Below are 17593 nucleotides of genomic sequence, written 5' to 3'. Positions count from 1 at the left end.
TTATGTATTTAAATTCTTTTTTTCTTTTTTATTTGTTTTATGACCTTATAATTGACTTAGGTTACAGTAGTAAGCTATGGGACAGGAAAGATGATCATAGCGAATATCCTACACTCAAATTGCCAGGATTCCAATGAGAAACACAATGACCCAAAAATGTAACAAAGTGCTATCCCTAAACCTTATGATACATGAGCGTTAATAGATTACAATGAACAAATAAATGTAATGCATCTAACGACACACACACAAACTCTGGGATTTAATTTGGGTGTCAAGTAATTTAATTAAAAACTTTTTTGTACTTTTTTATGGGCCAATCAAAATCAAAATAACATATAATATTAAATGCAACCATATATTAAAATTAGCCAACAGAAGTGGTAAGAAGCTACACCATTTTACGTAACTAAATCAAATTAAATTATCAAAAATTTAACACAGAATATAACCACTATAGTTCCTTTAATGTCAATTATAAATTATTTAAATGAATTCACAAGCAGACAATTTATTAGCTGAATAACATAGCAAAACACTTGATACCAGTGCATTTTAAGTAATTTTTACATTTACTAGCTTATGAAATTTCCAGTAAATGGTGGCACCATTTGAATATTATCACATACCACAAAGCTGCAATATATACACCTGGCACATCCACAAAAATGGTGCATCCTCTATACACACAAGCCCTTGTCCCCCTCCCCCCTGCCAAAAGCATTTCTTAACTGTAGATTGCATAGCAACCTCATTGCTACCTGACAGATAATTACCAAACAACTATGTACAACTGGGAAGGAAAACATTCGACCACTTCCCACACAAGAGACCACAGCCAAAAATAACAACTATGGCATCAGAAGCATTATGTATCATGAAGAACCACTGCAGATAAAAAGGCAAATCAAATCTATTAGAAAATTTGCCAAATAGACACATAACGCCTACAAACATTAGAAAAATAAACCTAGGAAGTAATCAACCTCTTGGAACATGATGGAAAACATTCCATACCATACAAATGTCACTTGTGATATCTGGTGAAAAATGAGCACCTGTCATCATTACTTCTCAGTACATCATGATGAATTGGGTTAAATACACCAATGCATTAGCCTCCAGGCAACACACTCGCATGCAGGAGATACAGATACGTAGACAAGCCCAAACAGTTTAGAATTGGATCAGGAATTGTGCTCCTAAGAAAGTACTTCAATAAGGCTGATTTTGCTTTAAAAACTAAACAGAAAACTGAGCTTTGCTGAGGTACTAATTAAGGCACAAACCATCTCACAGTCAAATTATCCAAATTTCCAGCAAAGGAACTGCCCCTACAACTGTCAAATGGATCTTAAAATATCTTCAAGATGCAATTGTAACTATTGTAAGGGAACATGAAGGCATTAAAAAGCTGCAAATCATTGACCATGGTGGTCCCAGCTGTAATGAATAAAGTCAATACCTGCTGGCAACATCTAATACAATATTCAACTATATCAACAAAAAGTATGCCACTAAGCCTTCTGAAAATTAAGGGTACTGCTTGTCCAATTTACCTAGTCAACCTTTAGTACAATGATATTGTACAGCATTCCTTACCAGGTTCCTACAGGCGATCTTGAGAAATCTCATTTTGTTGGACTGTTATCTGTTGAGTTGTTGAGCTGCACATTTTGTAGTGAATGGTGGCAACTTTAATTTACTGGTGAAAATGTGTATACTGTATTTTATATATATAATATATACATAATCAAAGAAATCTGATGTATAACTTACCCAGTTAATTCATACTTCTTAAATATCTGGTGCAATAATCAATACTGATTATGAGTAAACAATCCACTATTTACAAATATATATATATGTATATATATATGTGTGTGTATATATACTGTATATACATATACATACATACTTCATCTTTTCTTAGTCTAAGTTTTAAACATCTCTCTCTTTAAGTGCAAAGAGAAGAAGAGAGGCAAGTCATGTAGTTACTGATAAGTTTGATAAGAGTGAGCAGAACCTCCTCAAATACACAACAGAATCATTCAACATTTAGCAAAACAGTTGGCATCACTGATTTGGAATTATACTTAAAAAGTACATTTTTCTACTCCTTAAACCACTAAAAAAATAAACATTTACTAAGTTTGTGAAATATTATCTTGAAGTCAAAGCCAATAGACTAAACGAACACTATTAACAAATATTAACCCTTCTCATGCAAACATAAGAAGTTCCTAACATACAGTATCTCACTTTGTGTCGCAACAATGAGCCTTTGCATACATGCATTTTATAGTTTACATACATTCCTTGACACAGGAACCTGAGGTGACTCATCATCCTTAAATACAAACATGTCTTTCAGCTATTAAACCCTAACTAGATGTGCTTGGCGATTGTGGAACAGGAACTGGAGCCGTTTTGGGAATTGTCTTTGGGGTAGCAACGGTCCCCGATGATTTTGTCACTCCTGACGGCACTTTTGATACACTAACTGATTTAACTGTTTCCAACTTTATGTTATGATTTACTTTGTTGATTTTAGATACGTTTGGTTTTGAGGACTCAGTCTTTATTGCGATCTCCAGTTTTTGAGCTTCTGACTTCATCTTTGTGTGGCTGTTGGTTTTACTGTTGTCTATGGTTTCCTGTTGTTTCTGGGCCTCTACTTTACTTTTTGCTTGACTGAAAGTTTTACTGTTTTCTGTCGTCTTCTGCTGAGATTGTGCTTGCTGGGTCTTGGCTGCAGAAGGGTTTGTCTTATATTGCACTGACTTTGGTTTCCTGTAACTACTACTATTGTCTGCTCTTTGCCACTGCATCTGCCCACTTGAGTGCCGACTTCTGGACCCACTTCCCTATAAATGGATAGAAAAAGTAATGTACATAAGTGCATGGTGAGTTTAAATAGACAAGATAATAATGGGAACCAAGAACAGGAAAGAAAATGGCTGAAGCATAAAGTGTGTAGTAACTTATCACACAAAGTCCCTGAGTGGTGAATACACTCCCAAATATACATGATATGATATCATACAAACCACATCTATAGGATGTAAAACATTAAACCAATAATTGGTTTAATGGTGTCAGTGATGGGCTGTTTTATACAACAGCATTTGAAAATGTGTATTGTTGGTATCATTTATTATATAGTATATTCTATAAACTCACGTATTAAAAATACAGTACTCACTAAAATGCATACCTATTGATTTATATTCAAAAATTCTAACCCGGAAATATATTTTCTTATAGAAAATGAAACAGCATTCATAAAGGAGCCTGAATCCAGATTCACAAAGAAGTTATGCAAAGTACATCTTTTCTCAATCTTTTGTGGCTCTCTTTACAATTATTAAACAGTTAATGAGCTTCAAAGCACCAGGAGGCTGTTTATAACAATAACAACAGTTGAGTGGGAAGTTTTCATGTTTGTAAACTGTTTAATAAATGTAACCAAAGCCATCAAAGATAGAGGAAAGATGTACACATTCGTAAGTACTTGAGTAACTGCTTCGTGAATCTGGCCCCTGGACAACCTATCCTCCTGTTTAGATAGAACTTTTTGTACCTATGTTCACTATAGTACAAGCATTGACATACTAAGCAATTAGATGGCAGAATTTTGTCCAAAAATCCCCCCCCCCCCCAAAATAAAGCTAAAAAACTAAATTATTCCTAGGCCTAGTATAGCACACATATGTACTATATTAGGCCTCAGATGGCATGTATTAGGCCTAGGAAGGCTGGGTTAAGTTTGTCTTTGTTTAGTTGTCTTTGCAACACAAGTAGAAAATCATTTTCCCGGTTTGTCCAAATTCAATAGTGCCACTTCTACTTTCTAATTGCACTGTACTTCGGACTATGTACTATGGTCCTCCTCGTTACTTTAAGTACTATCAGAGAAGGAGGATGGGCTGGCCTGGAAGACTTCTGTTTCAAAGCTGCCATCCAATCATAATGCATTAGCAGGTCCAATACCCTCATATGTCTTCAATATTCTCTCATAAGATATATCATACTCGTGTGATTTCAAGGTGCAAGCATTAGCGGTGTTTTAAGCTGATACGGGCACTCAATGATAACCATATTGCATTCACTGACATTGTGTAAATGTTTCATACATAAAGCCTCCCAAACATCAAATTTAGATGGCAACAGGCTGGTAACACACAACCACATCTAATACCTAGGTTAAGCTGGCACATACCAAGAAGGGTGAGAGCAACTCCGTCTTTGCTAGCCCGCTCCACTTCTGCTGTCAATACCACCAATATACATAAACAAGCAATTAGGAAGACCATAACTTAGTATTAGTACAAGAATGTGAACTTAGTACAAGAATGTAACAACTCTTGTATATATCTATAAAAAAAGAAAAAGAAAAAAAGAAAAGTTAAATGGTGGGTTGATGCACCGATGACTATGTTACAAACAGGAAACCTAAACATACTGTTGCTCTATGTTGCAAGCAGTACACACAACACCCAGAATCTTTCTAGACAAAATTGGTATAAACAAACCATAAAATTAAATTTGAATTTATATACTAAACAGCATGCATTTTTTCATTAATAAGCCTTAAAATTTGACTGTACAGCATAAGTAATGGATTACTACATTACACACAGAGATCACACTAATGTGATGCATCAAATGAACAAATCCACAAGGGCCGTGACGAGGATTCGAACCTGCGTCTGGGAGCATCCCAGACACTGCCTTAATCGACTGAGCTATGACAGGGTTAACAGAGTTGAAACCGAAGTTCTACTGAACTTACTGGATCCCATAGCCTCTCCGAGGCACAAACCAGGGTTTTACACAACTCCCCCTGCACCTGAGCTATGTCAATAGGCCATTCTCCCTCTTCGCCCTTACATCATTACACACAGAGATCACACTAACGTGATGCATCAAATGAACAAATTTGTTCATAGCACCCAATAGCACCCGAGCTATTGACATAGCTCGGATGCAGGGGGGAGTTGTGTAAAACCCTGGTTTGTGCCTCGGAGAGGCTACGGGATCCAGTAAGTTCAGTAGAACTTCGGTTTCAATTCTTTTAACCCTGTCATAGCTCAGTCGATTAAGGCAGTGTCTGAGATGCTCCCGGACGCAGGTTCGAATCCTCGTCACGGCCCTTGTGTATTTGTTCATTTAATGGATTACTATTTGATAAATGTTTCAACCAGCCAAATTTAAATTAACCAAGTAATAATTTGCTAAAGCAAAAGACAATCACTATTTAAAGAAATTTAATATCATCAAGAAAATGCAAATATAATCTTATTTACAACTAACCCTCGTATAGAAATATTCTCCGGAGCTATTCCGTACTCTGGTGTGGTGGTGTGGATAGTAGTCCACCTGGCTTGGGGTTCCATCACCCTCAGAAGCACGGCGCTGACGTCGCTTAGGCCCGGAGCAGTTGTAGCCATACCTCTGATAACCCTCGTGGCCTGCCACCATCATGCCCTCGTTCTCTGATCTGGTGCGAATGCGAGCTTTTCTGGCCTCTCGTGCTGCATCATATTCTTCGGGCTGAGAAAACAGAAGAAGCATGTTTTAATTACATGCTATTAAAATTCTTGAATCATAATAAATTCAATCATTTATGCAAAAATGAGAAATGCTAAAAATGGCTGCCATTTTTGTTTAGTCTGTGCTGTCTCATTCCATTAATACAATTACAGTGTAACCTTGATAGAAAGGACTAATTGGGTCTGAACCATTCACAACTTGTAAGGTTTCCACTCTATCAAGAATTTTGCTAGATTATAATACTGTACTTATTGTTATTTATGGTTCTTATTGCTAATGATAAATCCCAGATTTGCACATATTTACACACATAAATAACATATATGAACAAGAACTTTAAAATATACTATACCCTACAGGAAGCAAAATGTTACTTCTATTTGCTTATTAAAAAAGCAGCCCCTTTATTTTAAACAAAATTGGGTACAGTAAATTACAACTTCCGACTCTATTCATAGACTTAGTGACCTCCTGTCCCACTGAACTACAGGCCAGTGTCCCTTAACTTGTATACCTTGCAAGGTGATGGAAAATATCGCTCAAAATAAGCTAGTAGTACATCTGGAGAGAAAGAACTTTGTAATACAACACCATCACAGGTTCAGGGAAGGTTATCTGGAGATGATTTCAGGGCTTTTAGTGTCCCCGCGGCCCGGTCCTCGACCAGGCCTCCACCCCCAGGAAGCAGCCAGTGACAGCTGACTAACACCCAGGTACCTATTTTATTGCTAGGTAACAGGGGCATAGGGTGAAAGAAACTCTGCCCATTGTTTCTCGCCGGCACCTGGGATCGAACCCAGGACCACAGGATCACAAGTCCAGCGTGCTGTCCGCTCGGCCGACCAGCTCCAGGAAAGTAACTTGTGCCTCACAGGTTTAATAAAATTCAATGACCAGGTGAGAAAACACCAGCGTTGAATGTAATGAAACGCCATTTTCTGGGTGAAACCAGGCTTCCCGGAGCTATCCAGGCTGATATGAATGTATTAGACCCTGGCATCAAAGTGAATGGAGTTCTAGGTCTACCAGGGACCACGAGTTACAACCTGGACCCCTCAGAAAGGCGCAAGGAGCAATGGCCTATAGAAACCCCCATGTGGTTAGAAGCATTCTATATCTGCCATCGACCTGGACAGGCACCCAGAAAGGTAGGCACCCCAAAACAAACCCTATATGGTTAAAAAAAAACTTGTCTGCCTTGTGGTGTGGTCCTGTCCTAGTGGTGGTGTGCGAGCTAGGAGAAGTTTCACCTGTACTTGGGCTACATGCGCCTAGTTACCTTCCCTAGGTGCCTCCTACCCAGAGAGGCACATTTTTGTTTGCACCTCGGGAAGGTAATTCTAGGTGCATGCAGCCCGAGTACAGGTGAAACTACTACTGGCTCGGACACCACCACTAGGACAGGACCACACCAAAAGGTCATAGCACTGGAACAAATTCAGAGCCAGAGTCCACGATCGCCAGGTCTTATCACATTTAACCATTTAACGGTTACTATGTTGAGGGGTAGTGGCTAGGTGGACAGCGCTCTAGACTTGTGGATTTAGGACCTGGGATTCGATGCCCTAGCACTGCTGGAAAAACAAATGGGCAGTTTCCTTCACCCTGATGCTTCTGTTACCTAGCAGTAAATAGGTATCTGGAAGTTAGATAGCTGCTATGGGCTGCTTCCTGGGGAGGGGGGGGGGGGAATAATAGTAGTTAGTAACAGTTGATTAAGTTGAGAGGTGGGCCGAAAGAGCAGAGCTCAACCCCCGAAAACACAACTAGGTGAATACATCAGCCACAGAACAAGGGATGAGGATAGCCAACACTGGGGTCTTGGGCTCTCCCTTCCCCTTCTCAGGGAGGGGGAAGCTGCGTAGACGACAGTGCAATAAAAGTTATGACATCATGCTCGTTTGCTCGTTTTTCGTTTGGGGAGTTCTGTCCAACAGTTCAGCTTTCTGTAGCAATTTTTTTTTAACCAGATAAGGTTTGTTTTGGGGTGCCTACCTTTCTGGGTGCCTGACCTGGTCGATGGTAGAAATAGAATGCTTCCAACAACACGGGAGTTTCTATAGGCAAATGCTCCTCGTCTCTCTAAGGGGGGCCAGGTTCTGGCTCGTGGTCCCCGGTAGACCTAGAACTTCATTCACTTTGACCGATGCCAGGATCTACATTCATATTAGACAAGATAGCTCTGGGGAACCGAAGGGGCTCCCCCCAGAAAATAGGCAAGAAAGAGAAGGGTGCGCAGACTGCATTTTCCTGGACCTCTGACAGTCTCCCTTAAGAGGCTAGTACAAAAGTTGGGGCATCAGGTAAGGTATGCCAGTGGATAAAAAGAGTATCAAAGCAACAGAAAACAGCAAGTTACTGTGCAAGTTAAAACAGCAAGCAATAAATTGCAAGATGACCTGGATAAACTGAAGGAATGGTCCAACAAATGATTACAACTGTTTAACTTAGCCACCTCACGCCCGAGTCTAATTTCTTTCCATTAGTTTTAGCCCTTTCTTTCATATTAACACATTCCCGTCCACACCACGCTCTCCCTAGACTACCTCAAGGTGTGTTGAGCATTGGCTGTGAGTGCGTGGCCAGACTCAAATATGTATATTCTTTTAAGTTTTCTCAACTCAATTTTCATCTTATGGCGTTAATTTTAGTAACTTTTTGTTCGCAATAGGGATATATATATATGTATATGTATGAAGTCCAAAAGCACGTCGATCGGATAAAAAATGTAATTTTAACAAACATATTAATACTATCACGCGCGCCACGTGAGCACCACAGACTGACGTCATGGGGCTAATGGTGCAAGCGAGCATGCGGCGATGCCTAAATGTGTATACTCGTTTCAGTTTTCTCACCTTAATTCTCGTGCTACGTCGTTCATTTTGGTATCATTGTGTTCGCAATTAAATTCCCTGCAGATGTATATGCATATAATATCCAAAAGCCTGGTGAGAGTCCATGCAGCAAAGCCTAAAATTACCCGTGAACGAGCACCAATTTGCCCACCACAACCTAATATGTATACTCGTTCAGTTTGATAACATCAATTTTCATGTTACATCGCTCGTTTTGGTATAAAATTGTTGGCAATAAAAAGACGCACATTTTAAAACTAGTCCCATAATAATAGCAAAGTAAATATAATTTTAACAAATATTTTAAAATTTCAAATTTAGACCCAAATTTTGTTTATAATCTTTCAAGTGTTTTGACATCAAGTTTCGTGTTACATCTTTCATTTTGGTATCAAATTGTGCGCATTCTAAAGGCGCTTATTTTGAAACTATCCTGAGGTTGATCGGATAAAGAAATGCATTTTATACAAATATTTTTGTAGTGGACGCGAGTCCTGTCCACGGCTAGAACTCAAGAGAAAAAAAAAATGGATGTGATCGGTGTCCAAAGCGAGCGATACTGTTAAAATCTGATGTAACAGACGTCCCTCCCGAACATCCGCAGAATTAATTATGGATGTCGTATACGTCCCTTCCGAACAACAGTGTTAAGATGTCGTGGATGTAAATCATGATGAAATGTACCAAGTAGAAGAGGCAAGCAACAAATATTTTTCCAAAGCACCGTAGAAATTTAAAATGTTTGTACACTTTCATTGTCAAATGTTGCTGTATTCAAATATGAAAACCAAAGGGTCTTATTGTGAAGAAATATGTTGCTACGTGCTAGGTAATTATCCAAAAAATGCACCAAGCAAAAAAAAAAAAAAGACATTTTAGTACCTTTTATGTGGGGTTTTCAAAAGGTACAAAATAATTTGGGAAGAGGTGACTACTAATTAGTGATTGGGTGGCACTGGTGGTAGAGGTCTAAGGTCTAGACCCTGTGTAAAACTTTTCATGAGCTTTCCATGCTACTGTTAGTTGCATCACGAATTTAATAACAAGAATTACTTGATAAGAATTAAACACTTTATAGCTGGTAAGGTCGGTTCAGCAAACATATAATGCATTTATTTATAAACCATGCATCAGAATATATAAGCAAAAAATGTTGCAACTTTTGATATCATTACCACAGACCTAGTTGCAGATAAATCTTTTATTCATCTCTAAACCCCAAAAATGATACTGTAATAACTACCACAGTTATGCAAAAAGAAGTTTGTGCAAGAAATGTGAGCGTACCGGTGTTGGGTGGCGATGCTGCAAGTACTCAGCATAATGAATTTACGTATCCTATCACAAGACATAATTCACTTAATTGTATCAAACTAACATGTAAATACTATCTAAATATGCTATTGTACAAAAGTTAAATGAAAAAACACCTACCATTTCTACTCTAAAATCCTCAATGCTTTTATACTTTGCAAGACGCTCTTTGAGTTTATCTTGCACTGCAAGATTGACACTATTTTTATAATACTTCCTAAATGCCCAGAATTTCTCGAGTCCATACAGCTGACCACAGTCAATATCTCGTAAAGTCTCTTCTTGGAAGTCATTGTAAATTTCATCTCGGAAATGTTTCTCCAGTCCATAACTATAGAACCTGAAGAGACACTCCAAGCCATATCTGTGGGGGGAAAAAATGATGATATTATACAAAATATGATACCTGGTACTTATCAATGTGTGTATTGCTTTCAAAACAATAACAATAAATAAATAAAGTGAACTTCCATAAAATTGTAATTTGAAGGAAAATCAAGCTAGCTTCAAGAGCAACCATGAACATAATAATTAAATTCTATATGCTAGCAAAGTGAGATATAGCTAGAAAAAGAAATACCGTATTCAATTTGCCATTAAATATGAAGACAAGAATATTATCACCCGGATAATCCAACACACAACTTGAAGGTCCAGAACGGACGGAAACCATCACTTTCATGTCATATATTTATTTTCAGCAGCATTATTGTGACTTATTCACAGCTCATAACATGCACCGCACTCATCACTAGGCTTAGAAAGCCCACTTGCACCTCACCACATGTATCCTAACATGCAACATCATCAATAGACAGACATTACATCATCACTATAAAAACTTTAGTGAACATCAACAATCCAGAAACTCAATAATGATTGATTATAATCATTATTTAATTCACATTTATAAATGGATCTGGTAGATAAACCAAATTGAAGTAACTATAAGCTAACCTGTATCCAACTTTGGCATCTTCATTGGCTAATCTTCTGAATTCTTCGTACATTTTGCGGTTGAAGTGTTCTCGGAGGAAGAAGGACCAGAAGCGATACAAAGTGTTCATCTCGGCACTCTGTCCAATGCCTAGTCTTTTGCGTTCTACAATTGATAAACAAAACTACTTTCAATATTATGAATGGAAAAACAAATTGAAAGTAAATGCCATTTGTTGAAGAAATAAAAACTCATATTAAGTAACTGGTTAAATTTGTAATTTATCAACCCCACTGCACATTATTTTATATTTCTTTCTTTAACAGTATTTATAACACACACACTCACTACTCACCCAGTTGTGCTTGCAGGTTGAGCTCCAGCTCTTTGCTCCTGCCTCTCAACTGTCAATCATCTGGTGTTCAGATTCCTGACCTTATTGGGTTCTATCTTATCTACATTTGTTTGAAACTGTGTATGGAGTCAGCCTCCACCACATCCCTGCCTAGTGCATTCCATTTGTTAACTACCCTGCTGCTTGATACCTACTTGATGGAGTTCTGGGAGTTCTTCTACTCCCCAAGCCCGGCCCAAGGCCAGGCTTGACTTGTGAGAGTTTGGTTCACTAGGCCAACACTGAAAACACACATTCTAATATCTCTGTGGCTCATCTGAATATTATGTTTCCACCCTATCCATGTTCTGTCTCTGCTAAATAGTTTGTTTTTGTCCACCTTGTTATATGCTATTCTGATAGCTTAGTGTCATAGACATGATTTCAGTTGACACTTGTGTTTGATGTTAATTTTCTACCATTTTGGAAAATTTAACACATAATTCAATTTTTTTCTCCCTTCCTATTTATGCTACGATGCTGAAACTTGGACCAGTTGATCCAAATTTCATATACAACTAGTCAAAAAAGTTTGATTGAAATCGAACCAGTTTTCATTTATTGCATTTTTACGTAATGTGCCCCCTTAAATTACTAAGAGCATGAAAACCTTGCCTTTTAAACATCTAGCTCGATATTTGTGGTAGACTTGTTGAGTGAAGCCATTTTCCTTGAGAAGAGAATGTGACGGGTGTTGGAAGGTCGGTAAAGAGCCTGGTAAAGACCCAAAGGATCCATAACTGCTGCCAAAACTATTTGAAAGCTGATTCTCATTTGGGCTCGCATTTAAGTCACTGTAAATAAGAAATATAACTATTAATATTAAAAAGTTAAAATTAATGGTACTAGCAACAAAATACTGTATACTGTATTGTGTTGCTTGCTTTTACAATATATATGATGCCGATAAAAAACTTGCATTGAGTGTAATGAAATGCCAGTTCTGGGTGAGCCCGGGAGGCTCCCTCAAGACTTACTGATTACGTGCCACACTACTTGGAATCATCAGTTGCAGAGTTCTTTTATGCCTACCGGGGACCGCAACCCAGAACCTGGCTCCCTCTCACAGAGGAGCAGGGAGCAATGGTTCATGAATGCTTTACATTTAAAGTTTATCATCTTGCCATCGACCAGGAAAGGCACCCAGAAAGGTAGGGGAATAAAAACAGACTACTGCCTGGTTGAAAATGTGACCTATGCCCCTCAAAATATCAAAAGAACACCCCCAACAAGAAAAAAGAAAAAAGCAAATCTTCATCCAAATAAACCCCCCCACCCTGGTAGGTGGGAGGGAGGGCATCAGGGAGCCTCCGGGGCTCCTTACCTTGAGGTTAGCTTGAGAGGTTTTAGGGCTTAGCATCTCCGTGGCCCGGTCCTTGACCAGGCCTCCTCATTGCTGCACTGGTCAACCAGGCTGTTAGATGCAGCTGCTTGCAGCCTGACACGAGTCATAGCCTGGTTGATTGGGTATCCTTTGTAGGCGTTTATTGAGTTTTCTCTTGAATATTGTGAGGGGTCAGCCAGATTCAACACTGATTTTCTGTGTGGAGCCCTGTTGGCTCTCTGAAACTAGCTACCCATAGTGAAGGAAAAATGAACTTAACAGGGAAGTGGTTGTACCGCAGCACCCAGCTCTTCTCAATCCGAGGAAGAGACTGTCGGATGCGACAGATGCCACAAAACAACAAGGCCACAGAAGGCCCAGAGATGTCCACCTTATACCTGGTGGCCAGGACCCTGTTAGAGCTCCAAAACCCCAGTGAGTCCGAATATCATCCCAAGACATGTTCCCACACTACCAGGAGAGCATGTGGGAACTTATGTACATCATGGGCACGAGGGTAGACCGTAAGTTGGCTAGACTTAATGACACTGCAGACAACCTGAGGCACACGAGCCTTGAACAGGGAACTAGGGAAACCGGATCACAATGCATCCATCGACACAAAACCCACAAGTAATACGCCCACAAGTAATGGCGCAGAGCCGCTACTGGGCCTAACACATGATGCAACACCCCGGCTGAACCAACCAAACATCAACAACTAAAGGACTCTTCCGGAAGCCAGCCGTCACATTCTTCACCAGAAAGGAAGGAGCAGACTGCAACCGAACAAAACGACCCCCAGGACCAAGAGAAGAAAACCTCCAGAGCCGGAGTAGAGCATGAAGCTCCCCAACCCAACCAACCAGTGGCCAATGCTAACAAAAATAAGGCCTGCCAAAAACAATCTTGAACCAAAAGGGCCACCACAAACCGAGGTGAAGATAAGAAAGAACCCGGTCCAAAGACGAAGCAGGCACAGGAGACACACGAGTTGGCGGGAGGTGAAAAAATGCATGAAAAAGCTTGCGGAACGAGGCGGAAGTAACATCCAACCCAAACACAAGCTGAAGTGGCTCTGTCAGCGCCACACAATAGAAGTGACAGTATTCAGCAGAAGATGCTGATTTAGAAAAAGCCAAGAGAGAAAGGACAATACAACCATATCTGACACAGACAAAATCCTATGAAGAGAAAGGAGGAAAGCCAGCCAAGAAACCTCATACCGATGCTAAGACGACTACAGGTAGGACACCATCAAATTAGCTACCTGATCACCATACAAATGGTGATACACACTTGTCAGAAACACCAGATGCGAATTACGGAGAAGGTTGAACCTGCAAGGTACCTCACCTGTCCAACCCACTGATTAAGGCGAAGCTGGGGAAACTGCCTGGGTTCGGGCACCGAGCAGGCAGCACCTGAAACCAAGGGTGGGCCGGCCACAATAGGGCCAGGAGAACCACTCCCTCAGTATGATTCGAGCCGACCCAGAACCCGAAGCAACAGCTGGACTGAGGAGAAAAAGGTACAGGTACCCCTTCCCTCCTTGACCAGTCCTGCAGAAAAGTGACTACTGCCAGTGTCTCGCAGTCGAGGCACGACACCACGTAACGAGGAAGACCCTGTGACCAAGCCAACGCGAAGAGGTCCACCTCTGGGTGCCCATACGTCCGGTAGAGGCATAGGAAGGAAGCGGCATCAACTGTTCACTGTGCAAGAGAAATGTTGCGATACAGACCATTCTCTAGTCATGCATCAGTCAAGAACTGACTGGAGGCAGTCCAGCTCACCCAGGCTGGCTCCCCTCCACCCTCCCCAACAGAGGGGGAGGGGGGGGGGGGGGGCTGGAGCTAACAAGTGGGGGTGGTTAGTTGGATAAAGTTTTGCTTGTTTGTTTCCTTGTTGGGAGAACTGCAACTGATGACTCCAAGTAGTGTGGCACTTAAGCAAACTATATTCAAGATACATTAGCAGTTAAATGCAGTACCAAAACATGGGATCTCTTACCTTATTGAGTTTGTGCGGGGCTTGTGTTCTATGGAATCCATAACCCACCCAACATGACTCTCCACAGGTGGATTGTGAGAGTGGCGAGTCTTCTTTTTGCGTGGAGTTCGCTGATCAACATTTGCTTTATCTTTAACAACTGCGTAGAAACGTGCAGCTTTTCGTGATCTTGGCGTTTTTGGTGTAGGTGAAACCTTGTCTTCAAAAGGATCCTCTGCACCCTGGCAACAAAATAAACAGAATATTAGGTCTTTTCAAATTTGTCTAAGAGCATATAAAACTTGTGCTTTGTGCTAATTAAAATATTAAAACTTCCACTAATTCATTAGTTTCATAAAATTATTCTACATATCTATTGCATAAAAAAATAAGACATTACATGTATTAATGAATACTGCAACTAAGAAGTGACAATATATTTAATATTTACTAACAGAAAATAAAAAACAGAAAACTCCCCATAAACACAGCAACTGGATATGAAATGAACACTACTTGAACAAGGGTCTTGGCATCTATTGTTTACAGTATATCTTGGAACACTCGAGGCATACATACATACACACACTGACATGGTCAACCTTGGTCATTACATTAGCCATTAGTAATTAGTGACATTAGCAATGTCTCATTAAGAACAATATGACTAGCATCTACTGGTAAAGGTTATTGAAGGGGTTAAGCATGTGGAATGTTGGCAAGAGTGTTCTTGACTGCCATAGTAGTACAGATGGAAAGTTAAGAGCAGCATGTTAGCATACCTGGAGGAGGTGTAGGGGAGGGGGAGGGGGAGGGACCTCTTGGTTAACTGGGACAGGAGGGTGGTTGGGTTGCAGGGTCTCCATCACCTCTTGACTGATCATTGTAACCTGCTGCGTCACGGCCGTTTGCTTTCTCTCTGTTGACTGCGGGAACTGTAGAGAAAATAATTCCCTTGAATGTAAATTTCACATTTTGTTTGTAACATTATGAACAAGATAATAATGATGGCAATTACTGAAAAACTAGAAGAGTAACTAATACTTCATATAGTATGAAAAGTATTGTACTGTACAGTACAGTATATGGAATAAGAATAATGGAAAATTTGATGGAAAGAGTCCAGGTATAGAAGTACCAAATAAATTAAAATTTACAAAGATGAAAGCAGAAAAAAACATTTTCCATCAATTACCTTGCTAGCAAGCACAAAGTGAAATCATATAATCGGATATTAAAAACACACCTACTTTTATCTTATATTTGTTAAGTCTTAATAGATCGAAGACTCGCTAATGAATTTTTTTTATATCAAGGTTGGAATGTAACATAAATCAATAAGTAAACTTATTGCCACAAAATAAACATTTCAATACAAAATAATTATAACTCACCCATTCGCTGTCCTCCCACAGATCCTGCTCATAATAGTAGAGTCCATCATTAATAACCTTGGCCAATTCTTGTGTCATTTTAGTACGGGAAGTCCAGTCCCCAGTGCGATCAAATCCGCCATGCTTAGGAGGCCGGGTGGCAGTACTGGATGATGAAGAACTAGTCGATGTTCCTGGAGCTGCAGCAGTAGCAGATGGTGGAGACTGTGTCACAATCAGAAGCTTATTTACATCCTGATCACTAATTTCGTAGTCACTTTCATCATCCGACCTGTGGAATAAAAGGCTCTTAGATCCAGTCATCACAAGACAACCTTGGCCCAGGATGGACTTGGGGAGTAAAACTCTCGAGACTTACTTCATGTAAACTATGGGTAAATGTGTACAATTACAGTGCTGCAATGAGTAGAAGGGTATAATGAGTTTAGGGAGTATAATGAGTACCTTACTTTCATCATACCTTGATGGGGTTCTGGGAGTTCTTCTACTCTGCAAGCCCAGCCCAGGGCCAGGCTTGACTTGTGAGAGCTTGGTCCAACAGGTTGTTGCTTGGAGTGGCCCGCAGGCCCACATACCCACCACAGCCCAGTTGGTCTGGCACTTCTTGAAGAAAACTATCCAGTTTTCTCTGAGAGATGTCCACTTTTATTCGAGCAATATTTCTTATGCTCACTGGGAGGATATTGAACAATCGTAGACTTTTGATGTTCATACTGTGTTCTCTGAATTCTGCATTTCCTTTCATATTGTTCACTCCAGTATGTTGTTATCTTACATTTTGGGACCTGGCCCTCCATTATTTTCCATGTATTGTATATATAATTCGATACCTCTCTCATCTCCTTTCTAAAGAGAACATTTGAAGAACCTTGAAACGATCTAAATACTTTAGGTGCTTTATCATGTCTGATAGGTAAGTACACTATAAGCGTAGCACTCATCCTGTAACTACATTTAATTATACACACACATGCTACAGCATTAATAAAGTATGAGACCCAACTTAGACACACGGTTTCAAATAAGAAACATCACTTAACTTGGAATCCACTTCTTGGCCAGCCACAATGACTAACCTGAGAGACCCTGTCAGAAGATTATCAAGCTGGGAGGCCTAAGGAACCTTGTTGTGGTGCTGTACTTGGTAGCAGTTGGGGGAAGTAGCTAATTGGGCTAGTAGCTAGCAGTCAGCAGAGTGCTACTCTGGAGTTCAATTTATTTAAAGTAACACTTGAAGGGGATTTTGAGTATCTTCTCCTGTTACAAGCAGGATTCAAGAGAAGCAGGTTGTGTTTGAGCAGAAGTACATAGTACAGACAACTATTCAGGCAAGTGCCTCAACACTTAGTAGATTGAATAATGTTATATTCTTTAATCAAGTGCTTCTTAAACTAGTGAATGGTTCATCTAAATGTGAATAAAAGTAAGAGGTAATTCGTTTTCCTTGTACAGGGAAATTTAGTTGCCTGCGACTGAAATTTTGTGATATAAACGTGAGGGGTGAAAGACACAGAAATGAAATAGTTTAAAAAGCACTTCATATTCTTGAATATGGCACATACAGAATTTGGCACATACCATTCACTAAAATCATGCTGTCGCCCAGTCTTTGGCAGAACCTCAAGCTCTTCGTCAAACTGAAAATCAAGCTCCTCTCTTGTGTCTTTGCAGAAGCCAAGTGGTTCCTGAGACATTCCTCGACTTTTCTTAACATTTGACTTGTCCAACACAGTGTCAGCTGGCTGCTTCAGGTCTTTTTCCTTGCTCTCATTATCTCTTCTTAGACGTCCCTTACGTTTCACCTAAGGTAAAATCTCTTCCAAT

At 39.9% G+C, this 17593-nt stretch overlaps 1 protein-coding gene across 5 annotated transcripts in view; it reads right to left on the bottom strand.

Annotated features, from left to right (window-relative positions):
* larp (La related protein) overlaps window positions 1-17593 on the bottom strand; it is a 118687-nt gene continuing 101094 nt past the window's right edge. For 4 of the 5 annotated variants that reach the window (XM_045738773.2, XM_045738771.2, XM_045738772.2 and 1 more), the window contains 9 exons: window positions 17348-17571; window positions 15770-16040; window positions 15158-15310; window positions 14397-14617; window positions 11675-11853; window positions 10686-10830; window positions 9849-10092; window positions 5317-5556; window positions 1-2867 (listed from right to left, as the gene is read on the bottom strand). In XM_045738773.2, coding sequence (XP_045594729.2) covers window positions 2385-2867; window positions 5317-5556; window positions 9849-10092; window positions 10686-10830; window positions 11675-11853; window positions 14397-14617; window positions 15158-15310; window positions 15770-16040; window positions 17348-17571 — 2160 coding nt within the window. In that variant the 3' untranslated portion in view covers window positions 1-2384. The remainder of the gene's footprint in view (window positions 2868-5316; window positions 5557-9848; window positions 10093-10685; window positions 10831-11674; window positions 11854-14396; window positions 14618-15157; window positions 15311-15769; window positions 16041-17347; window positions 17572-17593) is intronic. The other variant, XM_045738774.2, reaches the window with a different exon arrangement.

Source organism: Procambarus clarkii, chromosome 43, assembly GCF_040958095.1.
Source record: "Procambarus clarkii isolate CNS0578487 chromosome 43, FALCON_Pclarkii_2.0, whole genome shotgun sequence".
Classification (NCBI taxonomy): domain Eukaryota; kingdom Metazoa; phylum Arthropoda; class Malacostraca; order Decapoda; family Cambaridae; genus Procambarus; species Procambarus clarkii.
This window is presented reverse-complemented; position numbering and strand designations above follow the sequence as displayed.